Raw genomic sequence first — 14713 nt, forward strand, 5'->3', positions numbered from 1 at the left:
AAGAAGTTTTAGAGAACCATGCTAAACATATATTTAAAAAACATATAGCCTATGTCCATCCAAATGTTTAATAGAGTATCACGTAAGACTCTGTAGTAAAGCAATCAAGAACTTTTCGATGCATTTGGTAACAATATTTCCCCTTCATGTATTATACAAAGTGTTCATTGTAACTTGAGATATAGAAATATCTCGAAAACTGAACGTCCAATGAAAGCTCACTCAACCTGCCACCCCACCCCGTGTATGGTTGCAAGGGGCAAACTGAAATCTTCAGGGGGAATCCCTGTTTTTCATTGCAGATTATGATTCTATGACAAAAACTGCATACTCTAGTCTGAAGCATTTTCTTCATTTCGGCACTGATGGCACTGTAATCGGATGAACAGAAATGGGTACACAATCCGTAATTTATGACACGCTTGACTATAACAGTGTTTCATAACTTCTAATTGGAAACCCTATTCACCCATTCACAACATTGTATTCCTCCAATATGCTGAACAGGGGACTACTTGATGCACCACTGTGGCCATGATTGTGGCTCAAGGCAAAAGCTACTCGACTTTTCAAATTAGAATAAGTGTTCAAAATAGTACCGCCAACTTCAATGCACTTAGTGATCTGCTTTTCAAAGGACTGTTCACAGGGCACAAGCATATCTGTAGGAATGTCAGCACAGGTGTTCGTGATGCAGTCAACCATGTCTTCGTGGCCTATTGGCACTTGCTGGCACGGTTATCTTTTAAATATCCGCACAGAAAGAAATCCAGTGACATCAAATTCAACAACCTAGTGGGCCAATTAATACAGCCACCTCTTCAAATCCACTGTCCAATCTAAACATGATTTAGTACTTCCTGTGCTTCGATTGCATAATGCGCTGGCAAACAATGCTGAAACCACATTTGCTGTAGAAAGTCCAGGGCAACATTCTGCAGTAGTGGCATTAGTTCCTGTTCCGAAAACATTTTATGTTTATGTCCATTCAATGTGCCATTGATAAAATATGGACCAATGAGTTTGTTCCATTAACCACTCAAGGATGGTGATGGTCAACTTGCCGTAACCAGTGGGGATAGTCTACACTCCAGTAACGCATGTTACGCCGGTTAACACTACCACAGCGCACGAATGCAGACTCATCAGAAAATAGTACCTCAGCAAAGAATGTGGGGGTCCTTTGCATTCGCTGACGTGCCAATTCACAAAACACAATCTGGTTATGGAAATCAGCGCCATGAAGTTCTTGATGCAGTGACACACAGTATGGATGATACATACGACGATGCATTGTTGTGACAATACTACCTATGAAAATACCGGAATCACTAATTAATTGTCACACGCTTATCCGTGGGTTGTGATGCACTGCTGCTATTTCATTAGCTTTTCCTCTAACATGTTTGCTTCATTTCCTTTTGCCAGTCTGTACGCTCTCATAAGACACAGATATTCGCAACTTTGTAAAAGAATGAATGAGAGAGCGCTTTTTCAAGGCAACAGCCGCGTCGTCATTTCTCCTACATTCTTCATAAACCAGGATCATTACAGTTTTTTCTTCTGTGGTTGTAATATTTATTATCAACTTGCACATCTGTTCTTCAAATGATAGTTATGTGTGCAGGCAATAAATATTGCGCAAGCACTGTAATGTTTAGAGCCGCTATCTGTTCTATGTCTGCATGATATATGAGCTCTAGTAGCAGTGTACTGCCTGTTACCATACGTTGCAGTTCGCTACATGGCCACGGTAGCAGGACCGAAGGCCCTTGTAGTCAATCCCACAAACTAGCCAACCAGCCATGGTAGCCTGCCGAGTAGGCCCCAGATTGATATATCGGAGAAACACGATGTTGTTAATTGGTGTTTTCAATTGAAAGGTCTGTCCTACCCTTGCAATATGGAGGTGGGTTCCCATGTGCCACTGGATATTCAGGGGCAATTGAGTAGCATGTTGTAAAATACAATTGGGTACCCGTTTCTATCTCTCTGATTACAACACCATCTGTGGCTAAACTAAGAAAATGCTTTACATGAAACATATATAGATTTTGCTGTAGAATAGTAATCTGCAATTAAAAAAAACTGGGGTTACTATTGAATATTTCAAAGTTGCCTCCTACCACCCATGTACGGGGTGGGGTGGTGGGTTGAGTGCAGTATCATTGGATGTCCCTCTCTGAGGGAAACAAATCAGAATTATAACTTTTTTTATCCACTGTGTAGTTTTCAAGATATTTCAATGTCTTCAGTTAAAATGAACACCCAGTATATATCATGTACATTAATAAAATGTGTAGCCTATGTCCATCCAAATGTTTATTACAGTATCAGGTAAAAATTTGAGTTAAATCGGTGAAGAACTTTCCGAGACATTCGCTAACATTTCCCTTGTATATAGTACATAGATATTTATACACCATGTATATTAAAACTGTGAAGCCTATGTCTTCCTGCACATTTGTTAGAGCACTGTTTAAAAATCTGAAATAAAATGGACAAGAACTTGTCAAGATTTTTGATAACAACATTAAACAATTACTTGTCTTTATATAGTAGTATAACAGATGAAATGGAACAACATAAAACCAGTTGAAGGAAAATTGGAAGCATAGGTGACACTCATTGGAAGAATCCTTAGGAAAATGTGTTTCATCCAAGAGAACATTTATTCGACAGACTTCACCTACTCTGCAGATAAGGCCTGTTAAATCACAGAGGAAACATTCTTCTTTGCAGTTCAGAAGAAGTAAATGTCAATCTGTTATTAATTAACTGCTGTAGAATCCGCAGTAAGGTGTCAGAAATAGTCTTGCCTACCAAAAGTAATAATGACCACATAATACTGGGAACAAAAGAGTGGGCTGACACTGGAACTGAAAAACAGTGAAATCTTAAATTCTGACTGCAATGTATATTTCAAGGACAGGCTGGATGCCAATGATGGTTATATATGTATTGCCTTTAAAAATCTGTTAAAATGTAGTTACATTATTACAGACACCAAATGAGAAATAAGCTGGGTGAAGATAAGAATCAAATGTGGTTCAAACATATTTATCAGATGCCTTTATAAACCATATTTTATGAACTGTATGGCACAAAACTTCAGACAGAACTGGAGAATGTTGTAGATGTGTCTGCTAATCACACTACTGCAATAGAGGGAGACTTCATTTTGCGATAATGGAAAGGGAAAGTCTAGTGGAATCTGGTGCCAGTGACAGGGATTCTGGACATCTTTTTGTGAAGTGCTTTGAGCAGATAGCTAGAGAACAAATTAGTAAGGTCAATATAAATTAATAAAATGAAACATGGAATCAAATAATCCTGGGGAGGGAGTCAGTGACCACAAGGCTACTATAGACTCAATGACTGCAAGTGTTAAAGGGGAAGTGTTAAAGGGGAAGTTAAGAAAGGTTCAAAAATAATTTTACTTAGGGAATGTGACAGGAAACAAATTATAGAGAGTGTGTGTAGTATAAAGAATTCACTCTTGGGTACAGATATGTAGAGCACAAATGGCTCAAGTCTAAATGAACTGTACAGAATACCTTGGACATCTAGGTGCTGTGTAAGATTGTGAGGGATGGGAAAGACCCACTGCAGTTCAATAACCACAATGGAAAACTGCTATGACAATAAAGAGAGCTTCATTATGGGTTTCAATGAAGTTCATGTTCATTGATAAACAAAAGACAACTAAAGCCAAAATTAATCAGCTTGTAGAATAAGAATGTGAACAGTATTCTCCGATTTCAAAAGTAAAATTTTGTTGATTGATCTTATGAAAAATCTTACGAAACTTTGGTCAGTGAATCTATTCAGTAACTTAGTGGCCACATTAGCACTGTAATAGAAGATGACAGACAGATGATGAAATAATTTAAAGATTATTTCACTAAGGAACATCACAGCAAGGTTCCTACTTTCAATCACTGCAGAAATACCAAAATGGCAGATATTGAAATATGTGATCACAGAACAGAACATCAACTAAAATCATCTGACTGAGGAAAGAAGTAAAAGAAGTAGTTCCCCATCTAGAAGCAATTTAGTGTCGATCACTGGAGCATGGAAGGGTACCAAATGATTAGAAAAAAAGCATAGATCATTCTCACTTTCAAAAAAGGTTCTTGGACACATGCATATAATTGTAGGCCTGACAGATATGAGAGTAACTCTCAGAATATCCCAAGAGAGTGGTATAGTGCCCTTACTGTTTACAATATGAATAAACGACTTAGTGGGTAGTGTAGGAAACTGTGAGAATGTTTTTAGACACGCTGTTCTCTATAGGAAATTTGCAAAGCCAGAAAAATTTAGTGAAGTGTAGTAAGATCGCCAGAGGACTGATGCTTGGTGGTGGGACACCCTCAACATAAATACATGTGATCCATTGTACATAAATAGATTGAAAGGTTCGTTAACATTCTGTTTGATTACACCAGTAGTGACAAGCCACTGAAAGCAACAACAACCTTAACACATCTAAGAGCAACCACCCAAGGTGACCTTAAGTGGAACAACAACATAAAACTAGCAATAGAAAAATCAGGTTCCAAAGTGAGATCATTCAAAAGAGACATAAGAAAATGTAAGTAATTCATCCACGAAAGTGGTGACTCATAAAATACTTGCTTAAATGATTCTAGTGTACTCCTGTTTGCCTGGGACCATTGCTAGCTACAATTAGTAGAATTGATGGAGAAATTGAGAAGATCCAAAGATCCAGCACATTTACAAAAGGACTGCTTACCTTAGTGAATGTAAGGGCATTACGGAGGTGCTCATCAAATTCCAGTGGGAGATGCTATAAGAGAACTGCTGCCAGCACAGAGAAGTTTACTATTAAAATTTTGAATGTATACATTCCAAGATGAGTCAGGGAACATATAGTTTCCTCCCACATACATGTTATAAAATGAGCATGGTGGGAAAACCAGAGACATTAGAGATCATATGTACAGAAGTTTACTGATAACCACTCTTCCCACTCTTCACAGATAAATATAAGAGGAGAGGGCAAGGGCGGGGAGGGGGACAACAACAACAGTGTTACCAGAAGTACTATCTGATGAATCTGAATACCATACGGTACCGTGAAGAGCACAGATGTACATTTCAATGGTACAACCTTACTGCTGCTACTATTATTTCTGCTGTCTCAAGATTGATACGCCACCCACTCAATGTCAGAATTATGGAGGTTGCAATACCTAATCCAAGAACCTATTAAAAAACATAGGTGGGTAAACTCAAACAACTGCATATAGATTGCCAACATTCAGTTTTGTGTAGCCAATTGGAGGACAGTGTTATGTGGAAGAGAGAAAACAACTGACATGTTTCAAGCAATGGAATTTAAAGTTTTTGAACTTGTTCTGGGTTTGCTCCTTGGCTGCCCCCCCCCCCCCTCCCTCCAAATTATGACTAGGTTAGGACACAAGGGCTTGGTTTAAATTGTGAACCGTTACAGAGTTGAGTATGTTCCATGTTTGTACTGAAATCACGATGTAACAGACTGGCTTCAATTCATCTTCAGAAAACAAGTCACCTGCTTGCTATTTCTTAATTTGCTAGCTAAAACCAGTTGTTGACACTTCTTGCGTCTTCATCACATTTCACAGCAACAGTTGCCACGACTGCTTTGTTAAATCCTTATGTATCAACAGGGTCCCAATTCGTAACACTTACCACCAAAGGCACCATCAATCGAATCCTGCTGAAAGTACAGATCAACTAAAGATGTACCATACACAACCCTTATTTGATCCATTCTTGAGCTTGTCTGTCTATTTGTGATCATCAACAACTAAGCCTGATTGAGAAGATCGTAAGACAAAAAACATGTTTCAGCCTGAGTTCTATTACAAAAGTACAAGAACATCACAAAAATGCTCATCAAACTCCAGAGGCAGATGCAACAAGACAGGAATTGTACATTGTGGAGATGTTTACTGTTCCAAGAATGTATGTTTCCATAAGACTCAGTAAACATATTATTTTCTTCCACATACAGCTCATGAACTGGCTGCGGTGGAAAAATCTGAGAAATTCAAGTGCTTACACAGGCTTATCGATAGTTGTACTTCCTACGCACCATTCACAAATGAAATACACAAGTGAAGAAATGAATCAGATACCTGAAAAACACCATTAAGGTGGCTTGCAGAGTATAAATGTATGTGCACAATGGAGATGGCAGAAGACTATGTGACAACTGATGCAATGATTACACATCAATTAATGTAATTTCAAGAGAAATGTATCACTTTCGGCTGTAAACCATTTCTTTAAGCATTTCAACTGCCACAACCAATCAGAGGTTGAAAATACTGCTACAATCGTAAGGTTCTTTTATTTAGAGCACGGCCAGCTTCAGGCTCTTATATGCCCATCTTCAGCTGTTGTAACTTGGTGCTATGACCCCGAGAACTGCGGTGGACAAGTACAAGATGATGTGTGCTAACAGTGAGTGCAAACCTGTGACCACTCATGCTGTCCTTCTCTGTATACGTTCAATATCTCCTCTTAGTGCTATTTGGTAAGGGTCCCACACATTTGAAGCAATATTCTAGAACCAGTTTCACGAGTGATTTATATGAGTTGGCCGATTCCAACAGTGACTCACTGGCACTATAATAGGGTACAACGTTTTTTTAAGTGCAGAGTCATACAATTCTGAACATTTAAAGCAAGTTTCCAACCTTTGCACCACTTTGAAATGTTATCGGGTCAATGGAAGGATCTGATTGCATCTACCTGCTTTGACCCATGATGTAACTGTTGTGTGACGTCACTGAGGAGCAGTATGTTAGAAACTGATTGTGGTTGCAAAGGGCGTGTTGGAGTAAACAGCAACGTACTGTAGTGTGTGGTGTTTGTTTCTAAACTGTTTGGGAGTGATGTTAGCGCAGTACTGACCTTAGTGCTGCACATTACTCATGCATTAGCAGTATGTTACTTCAGTGTCATTGGTTATTGGCTACCGATTCATTTTCAGTTTTTCAATTGTTAGTTTATTGACTGCAATTTTTTTTTTACTGCCTATGGATATTCAACAAACTTTACTAGTCATCAGCTGGTTGCTGCTATGGGCGACGATATGGTGATACAATCAAGTTCTCCAGTTATAAGGCTGCTTGGTGGAATGAGTGAAATGTCAGCAGTGTCCAGAAATTATGAAACTGAGAAAAGTCTGTGCTTCTGAAACCAGGTACAAGTGTATGTGGCAATCTTTTCTGTGAATTTCAGTAATGGTTATTTTGGCTTTTATGGAGTGTGTATGTGTGAGTGTGTGTGCGAGGGGGAGGCAGGGGGAGGTGTCTGTTATTGTTGTTTTCCTTTGAGTTATATAGGTGAAACTAAATATCTGGGTCCAGATTTTTCGCTATAATTCTCTCTCTCTCTCTCTCTCTCAAGGATTTTGTGTAGGCTATGCTATTTTTTGTTAATGTCCGTTTTGGAATGGAGACATTCTTATTGTATATTTAGCTTGTCCTTGCCCAAGACACTCTCCTTTTCACACCATTAATTTCATTTTACTGCTGAAGTGAAATATTTCACATGGTTAAATATCTTAGTTCATGGATGTATTTAGTGACTTTTAGGGTTGCCATATTGTATACACTGGGAATTGGGGTGTCCGCCATCTTGATGACATCACAGTTCAAAGCAGACGGGTGGAATCTGTCACTTCATCACACCAAGCACTGGAGTTGACCAGTACTTTTGCGGAAGAGCTCACTATGATGGTTAACAAGAAAAGCATTACAATATTCATTCACAAGTCTGCAATACTCAGAAGAAAGAAAAAATAAATAAAAAATAAAAATGAAATCAGCGTATGGCATCGTTGGCCGGGAGGCCCCATCTGGAGAAGTTTGGCCGCCAAGTGCAAGTCTTATTTCAGTTGATGCCACATTGGGCAACTTGTGCACCGGTAATGAGGATGAAATGGATGAGGACTACACAAAACCCAGTCCCCAAGCGGAGAAAATCTCCAACCCAGCCGGGAATCGAACCCAGGCCCATTTACATGGGAGGTGAGCACGTTACCACCCAGCTAAGCAAGAGGACAATACTCAGAAAATCTTTTACTACCGACTACATTTTACAATACAATGCAGCAACAAATTCATGCTTGCTTTTATTTCATTTAGGAAACAAAATTAGCATGAATGGTTTAAGGTGGTGTTAATTCCCACTGTGATCTGTTACTGTTAACATATGACTAGATGTGGATGTACCGTAAGTCAATTGTGACATGAGCATGTCACATATGATCTTCCTAACGGTACTATCCCAGTATTAATCTTCTGTGATTAAGAAAAACAACTGAAGCTCTAAATCCATACAACCAGACTATGATATGAAGTGACTCAAACCAGTTGGGAGTTCAATCAGGGTTGCCACAAGTTTGACCAAGTGAAATTCCCCGATTTCTAGACAAGTTTTAGCATTTTTCCCCGACAAATTTTGAGAGCTCAAGGGTAAGTAAAGACATAAGTTGACTAAAAAAATTTAAGGACTTCTGTATTTCTCCCCCATGTGAGCAAAAATCTTAAGTACTAACATCAACATCTTTTGTAATGAACTGTTTCTGGATGGAGAAAGCAAGCCTAATGGTATATATGTTACATTAAGACCACTGTTGTTATTTTAATTGAATAAAACAAAACATATTTGGTAACAAAAATATGCATTTCCTTGGAGTTGCAAGACAGGTTTAAAATATATGTACACTGATTTCAGAAATAACCTCAGAAAAAAGTAGGTTTCTTGAAAAAAGTGTATAAGGCAGGGAAGAGTTGCGTAAACCAACTCTATAGATTGGTGAGTCTAGATCCTACAGGTAAGTGGGAAACGATGGGCTTCAGATTGGAAGGCCCGACCCATTACAGATACCCGCAGAAATGGCCTGCAGTTCTGGCCCATCGTGGGAATCCACTTGTGTGGGCAGCTATTAAAGTGTCACAGACAGCATGTTGATAAAATGAGACTGCGGTGATCAATCAATGCCACAGATAACTTGTGCATTTCTCTGAGAATCGATACTAATGACGACAGGTAGCAGCTCACTGTAAACATGATCACTGAGCCACAGACAGACACATGGAAAAGACAATCACACTCTCACAACTAAATTTTCAGCCATAGCCTTTGTCAGAAAATGAGAGCATACACACATTCACTTGACTGCTGTCTCTGGCCACTGTGCCAACAACATCTGAACATCACATCAAAACAAACTACTACTCACAATTCCCTGTCTCTTGTCAGCAGCTGCTAGGCTAGCAGCTAGAAGTGGTGGCAGCATTGACTGTAAGCTGAAAGGAGTGGTAGCAAGGGGAGAAGCAGTAAGAATGAGTGAATAAGGAAGTGGCACATGATCTCAGCTGCACCCAGCCAGCAATGATGTATGACATCTCAGTAAACAAACAATATCATCTGCTGAGACAAGAATAAGATTTTCGCAGTGTTTCCCCCCCCCCCCTCCCTAACATGGTTGAAATTGCCTGATTTCCAGAACTTGTGGCAACTCTGTCAATGAATTTGGCTGGAACTAAAGTATCTGACTTGGTGCAGTAGTGGTAATTTTTTATACATAAATGAAATGTCGTTAACCCATGAGTCACTAGGAACTGATACATTTAACTGATGTGTATACGAAAATTGTTTCAAAAGTGATGCAACAGAAGAAATCGTATTATAATAGAATGATGATGTGTGCATTACTCATAATTTGTTTTTATATCTGCCTAGAGAAAAAAAATTTATCGACAATACGTCTGTTTCTACTGAAATGGAGCCAACGTCCATAAGAATGTCTCTTGTATTACATGTAGAAGGTAGGAATTTAACGTTCCCATCCACAAGTTAGTTAGTCTGTTTAATTTTGCAGATGTAAGTAAAAAATATTAATTCATGGGAAACATCCACTACGAAGAACTTTCCTCTTTCCTTTTACTCTGTTCCAATGTAATTTTAAATAGTTAACAGTGGTAATTTACAGAATTCAGTGAAAAAAACAAAAAAACCTAATGACTGTATATGGAATTTATCAATAAGCTCTTGGGGAGAGTGACATATATGCACTGCAATCAAAACATACAATATAATGTTGAGAATGTGTTAAAATTGATTACATACTGCAAACCCAATGACTGACTAACTAGATCAATATAATAATGATACTAAGTAAACCAATCTAACACCAATTTGCAATCACTCATGCAGCAGTACAAATTACCACTTTCATACTACATTAATGATGACTTGGTTTCCACATTATAAAGGAAGTAATTGTAGTTGCAACTACAATGCAACATAAAAATCTTTTGTCTCAAATAGATGACTCCCCAAAAGATCACAAGACTGACATCACATTAGAAGACGTATTATTCACGTTGGGCTGGTTTCTGATTTAACGAACTAGTACCTAGATTATCAGTCACGGTTGTAATAAAAATAATTTGGTGCTGTTACAGGCGATTTAAAGAAAGATACGCGGTGATGAACAAATTAAAATAGGAAAAGCTACGTATCAGCTCCGTCGAACTCACTACTGTTGGCAAACATATTTTTTAATGTTAGAAACATAAACAAACAGAAAAGCCAGTAAACAGCACATACGGCACTGTTCGTTCATTTTTCGAACACCTCACCGACAGCGTCACATGTAGTAATGTATGGCACCTAAGCTGATTACGTGGAAGTATTTGAACTGCAAGTGCTGCGAAATATGAGAGTTATTATCTTCTCGGATACATGAAAACATTCATCGAAACATGCTCAAGTCACTTGGAACGTTAACACACTGGAGAATTTTACGTACCACAAAAACAGGCTACCTTGCATTTCATTTTATTTTGGTAACAGTCCTTTGCTTCTCTTGCAGGTCATTACTCTCGACACTATAACTCTAAAATGGATAAAACTAATAACAAAAAAAGATAAAAGAACGGTACGTACCTTTTCAAACAAGTGTAATATAGAGTCACTTGGTTCAACTTCCACGCGTTTTGTTCCTTCCGACGACTGAACACGAAGGGTCTGACGAGATGGAAACAAAACAGTTTTATTTTTTTACAGTTATGGGCATATGAAAATTGAGTGAGGTTAAATATGTAAACAAAAACATTTCAACTACGAAATCATTTCATCATATTTCTCGCGACTAATACTATAACATTACGCAGCAGTGGTATGCTTGAATTTGGAAATACAATGAAATCATAAAATAATTCCAGAATTAGAAACCTTATAGGGACCTTGCAGTGTATTGAGCAATGCTAAAATAACCTAACAGTGACGAAGCAACAATGCTTTTAGTGAATATGGGAGAATAAAACAGATTTACACACAGTTTTGTAATATCGGATTGAAAAATACGTTAATTCCTATGTGTTTTTATTCCTTCAGAATTCGAAGAGGCTTACAATGATTTTATGTTTTGACATAATGCTCCACTGCTCTCTACTTTTGTAACTACGCTCAGCTGTTCTGTTGCAGTCACACGGTCACCTAACTATGATCTTTGCCGAAACTAAAACATGACAACAACGTTTATAAACACTTGGAACTTCGTAAATAAAAGACGCAATGCCATCACTTTACCCCTACTTGCACTGGTAGGCGTTAACTATATCGATTCAATTTCATTCCATTTTTAAAAAATCTAATATCTAGTTGGTACTTTTAAAAAGCTAAAAGCTACTGTCTTCATCTCAAACACAAATCGGTTATTATAAATGTGTGTACACTTTTAACCAAATATAATAAAAATTACGGAAGCCACAACAAAATCAGCAAAAAAGTCACGGAAAATTTCTTGTAGATCCTATATCGATTGCTGAAACATCAAATGAATGTTACACAAACGACGCACAAAGGTTAATAAAAATTCAGAACAATAAAACAAAATGTGAAAGTTTTCCAAAATCAAGGTACCACGTTTCTGTATCTAGTAGTTGTTACAATTGTAAGAAACGCAGTCATTAAATTGTAAAATAAAATACCCTGCCGCTCTAATGGTCAACTAAGTACACCCTTCAAACAAAGTTCAAAGAAAACAGCCTTTCATCCAGCTGATATCAGTTGTGGCCATGCAGAGGATCTAGGGTTGTCATCCGTCCTGATATGTTTTGGCCGTCACCGTTTAGGACCTTCTTGTCCTGACATCCCAACAAGACGGAATTTTGTTCCGATTTTACAAAATACTGTCGCGAACTTAGCTGAAGTACTGAAGTAACGCCATCTATTAGCACAACATATAAGTGCAGCCTCAATTACTTTTATTTATGTCGACAAGTTTATGTTGATAAAGTCGCCTCACAGATGGGATTGCATGTTGCGTGCCCTGTATCGACGATGCAAGTACCTTCTAGATTTAGCGTAATCATCGAGAAAATATTTAACGAACTTAATGCGGAAGAATCGGACAATATCCATATGGATAACGATCTAATTAGAAGTTTCTTTCTAAATGTAAAACGAACGAATGCAGGTTAGTAATGTTGGAAATGTTTACAGTGGGTATAAAGGGCGTGAAATGTATAGTGACGTGCACTTCGATGACTATAGTGTTGTTGTCGACTATCTACCGTTCAACAAACTTATTTTATCATAGTTGATGAAAATGCCCAAGGATAGAAATAAAAAGTGACTCTTTTCGGATGATTACACAAAAGAGTGGTATTTTGCCAAGAAAAGACTTACGGTTCAGGAAGTGATGTGTGAAATTTGCAGCTGTTTCAACTCACGGAGGCAAGGCAGATGTGAGGCATCACATTTCTACAAAGAACCATACAAAGACATCCGCAGTAGCATCGACATCAACGTCTATTTCTACATTTTTGATTAAAGAAGATATCCAGGAAGAATTGCTGGTTGCTGCAGCAGAACTAACAACAGGTTATAAAGTTATCAAGCATCTTCAGCCCTTCATTTCTCTTGACTGTATCGTAAAATTGAATGCTGCAGTGTTTGCTGACTCCAAAGTCACCACAAAGCAATCTACTGCCGGTACCACAGCTTCAGCGATTGTTAAAAACATTCTCGCTCACGGTCCATGTCAAAAAGCATTAAAATAATTGCAAGAAGTTTCATTTTACTGCATAAGCACCAACACATCGAACCACAAGAGTGATAAAGTGTTTCCTTTAGTTGTTCAATACTTTACTGAAACTAACAGAATCCAACAGATGCTATTGAAGTTTGATTTGCTGAATAACGAAACATTGGAGTCGATTGCAAAGTTTTGTTTAGATACTTTAAGACAGCTGCAAATTCCAGTAGATAAATTATTCGCTTTTTTGTGGAGACAGTACCAATACCAACTTCAGAGGGCTTCATCGACGCGGCCAATGAAATGTGTTTCACCAAATTAAAGAATAACTAGGATAAAATGTAGAAGGAATTGGATGCCCTACCCATATTCCCCACAGTAGGATATCAAGCCCTACTGGACGCTTAACTGTCGACTTTGAATAATCGCCACGAAAATATTTAATTATTTTTCAGTATACACAAAGAGGAGAGAGCAATTGAAATTATTCTGGTTACGTGTTGATGTCAATCATCAGGCTCTTATCAAAAGCAACTTGGCTCTTGTTAATGCCTGCAGCTGAGAGAATCATTAAGTTTTGGATTCCATTGAAATTATTTTTTAACGCCAAAGGCTGGCCAAGTAAATTAATTTTAGATTTTTTCAGTAGTCCTATCAGTGAAATTTACTTCATGTTTCTGCAGTCAAACTTGGTGCCGTTTGAAAAAATAGAAAAAACAAAGTGTCGATAATTTGAATAAAAAATATATTGATCAACACTCAAAGATGTCCGTGTGAAAGGAAGACTGTCAATTTTATTGGCATACAATCCAAGATGAATTTGAACAAATTAAAGATTGAGAAACCTAACCAAGAAATAATTAATTTGATTTCGAAATATGTGGAAGAATCAATGGTTTTCTATATCATAGTATTTGATTACTTGGAGAAATAGGTTATTTCGTTTAATAAACATGAAGTATTTGATGGGATAACGCTATCTGAAACCCCAGATTGGGTGATGATTGAAAACACCAATATATACCTGACTAAAAATGGTGTGAAGATTTCAGGTGATAATTGTTATCAGGAATATGTGTATCTGAGAAGATTTTTAGAAACTAAGTATGACTTGGAAGAATGTCTACACACTTCTTGGAAGAAAGGTGGATTTACTTTGCTTAAGAAACCGAAAACCCAGACCAGAGATGCCAACTGCTAAAATTATGTGAGTATTCGTTTTATATCCTGCACACAATGCCACTGTGGAAAGAGTATTTTCGCTAGTGTCAGCCCAGTGGACTGATGAAAGACATCGACTATTGCCAGAGGCTGTGGAATCAGTTTTACAGTGCCACTTTAACTAGAAGCTGAAATACATGAAATGGAAAAAAGACTCACTGAAGAAGGTGAAATCTCCCGAAAAATATGGTGCACCAGCTACTTCTGCTGCACCAAGTCCCACATAATTGTGTTCTAAATAAAAGTAATTAAGTTAAATAAATTTTTTCCTTCATTTCTAAGGCCCCAACTAACCATCTCCTGACGAAGCCCCAGACAGATATGGCAGATGTAAGCAGAACAGATAAAATCATACATCAGAAAGAAAAAGCAGTATGTGACAATAGAATGTGGATGCAGATGGCCCACTTCTGTTCA

The 14713-nt window shown here is 37.8% G+C and overlaps 1 protein-coding gene across 1 annotated transcript in view; it reads right to left on the reverse strand.

Moving 5' to 3' along the window:
• The window catches only part of LOC126235761 (nuclear protein localization protein 4 homolog), a 267142-nt gene extending 255596 nt beyond the window's left edge, over positions 1-11546 (reverse strand). The window contains exons 1-2 of the mRNA XM_049944557.1: positions 11448-11546; positions 10981-11061 (exon numbers count right to left, since the gene is read on the reverse strand). Of these exons, the coding sequence (XP_049800514.1) occupies positions 10981-11061; positions 11448-11468 (102 nt within the window). The 5' untranslated portion in view covers positions 11469-11546. The remainder of the gene's footprint in view (positions 1-10980; positions 11062-11447) is intronic.
• Between the last annotated feature and the right edge of the window lie 3167 nt (positions 11547-14713).

This window comes from Schistocerca nitens, chromosome 2, assembly GCF_023898315.1.
Source record: "Schistocerca nitens isolate TAMUIC-IGC-003100 chromosome 2, iqSchNite1.1, whole genome shotgun sequence".
NCBI classification, from domain to species: domain Eukaryota; kingdom Metazoa; phylum Arthropoda; class Insecta; order Orthoptera; family Acrididae; genus Schistocerca; species Schistocerca nitens.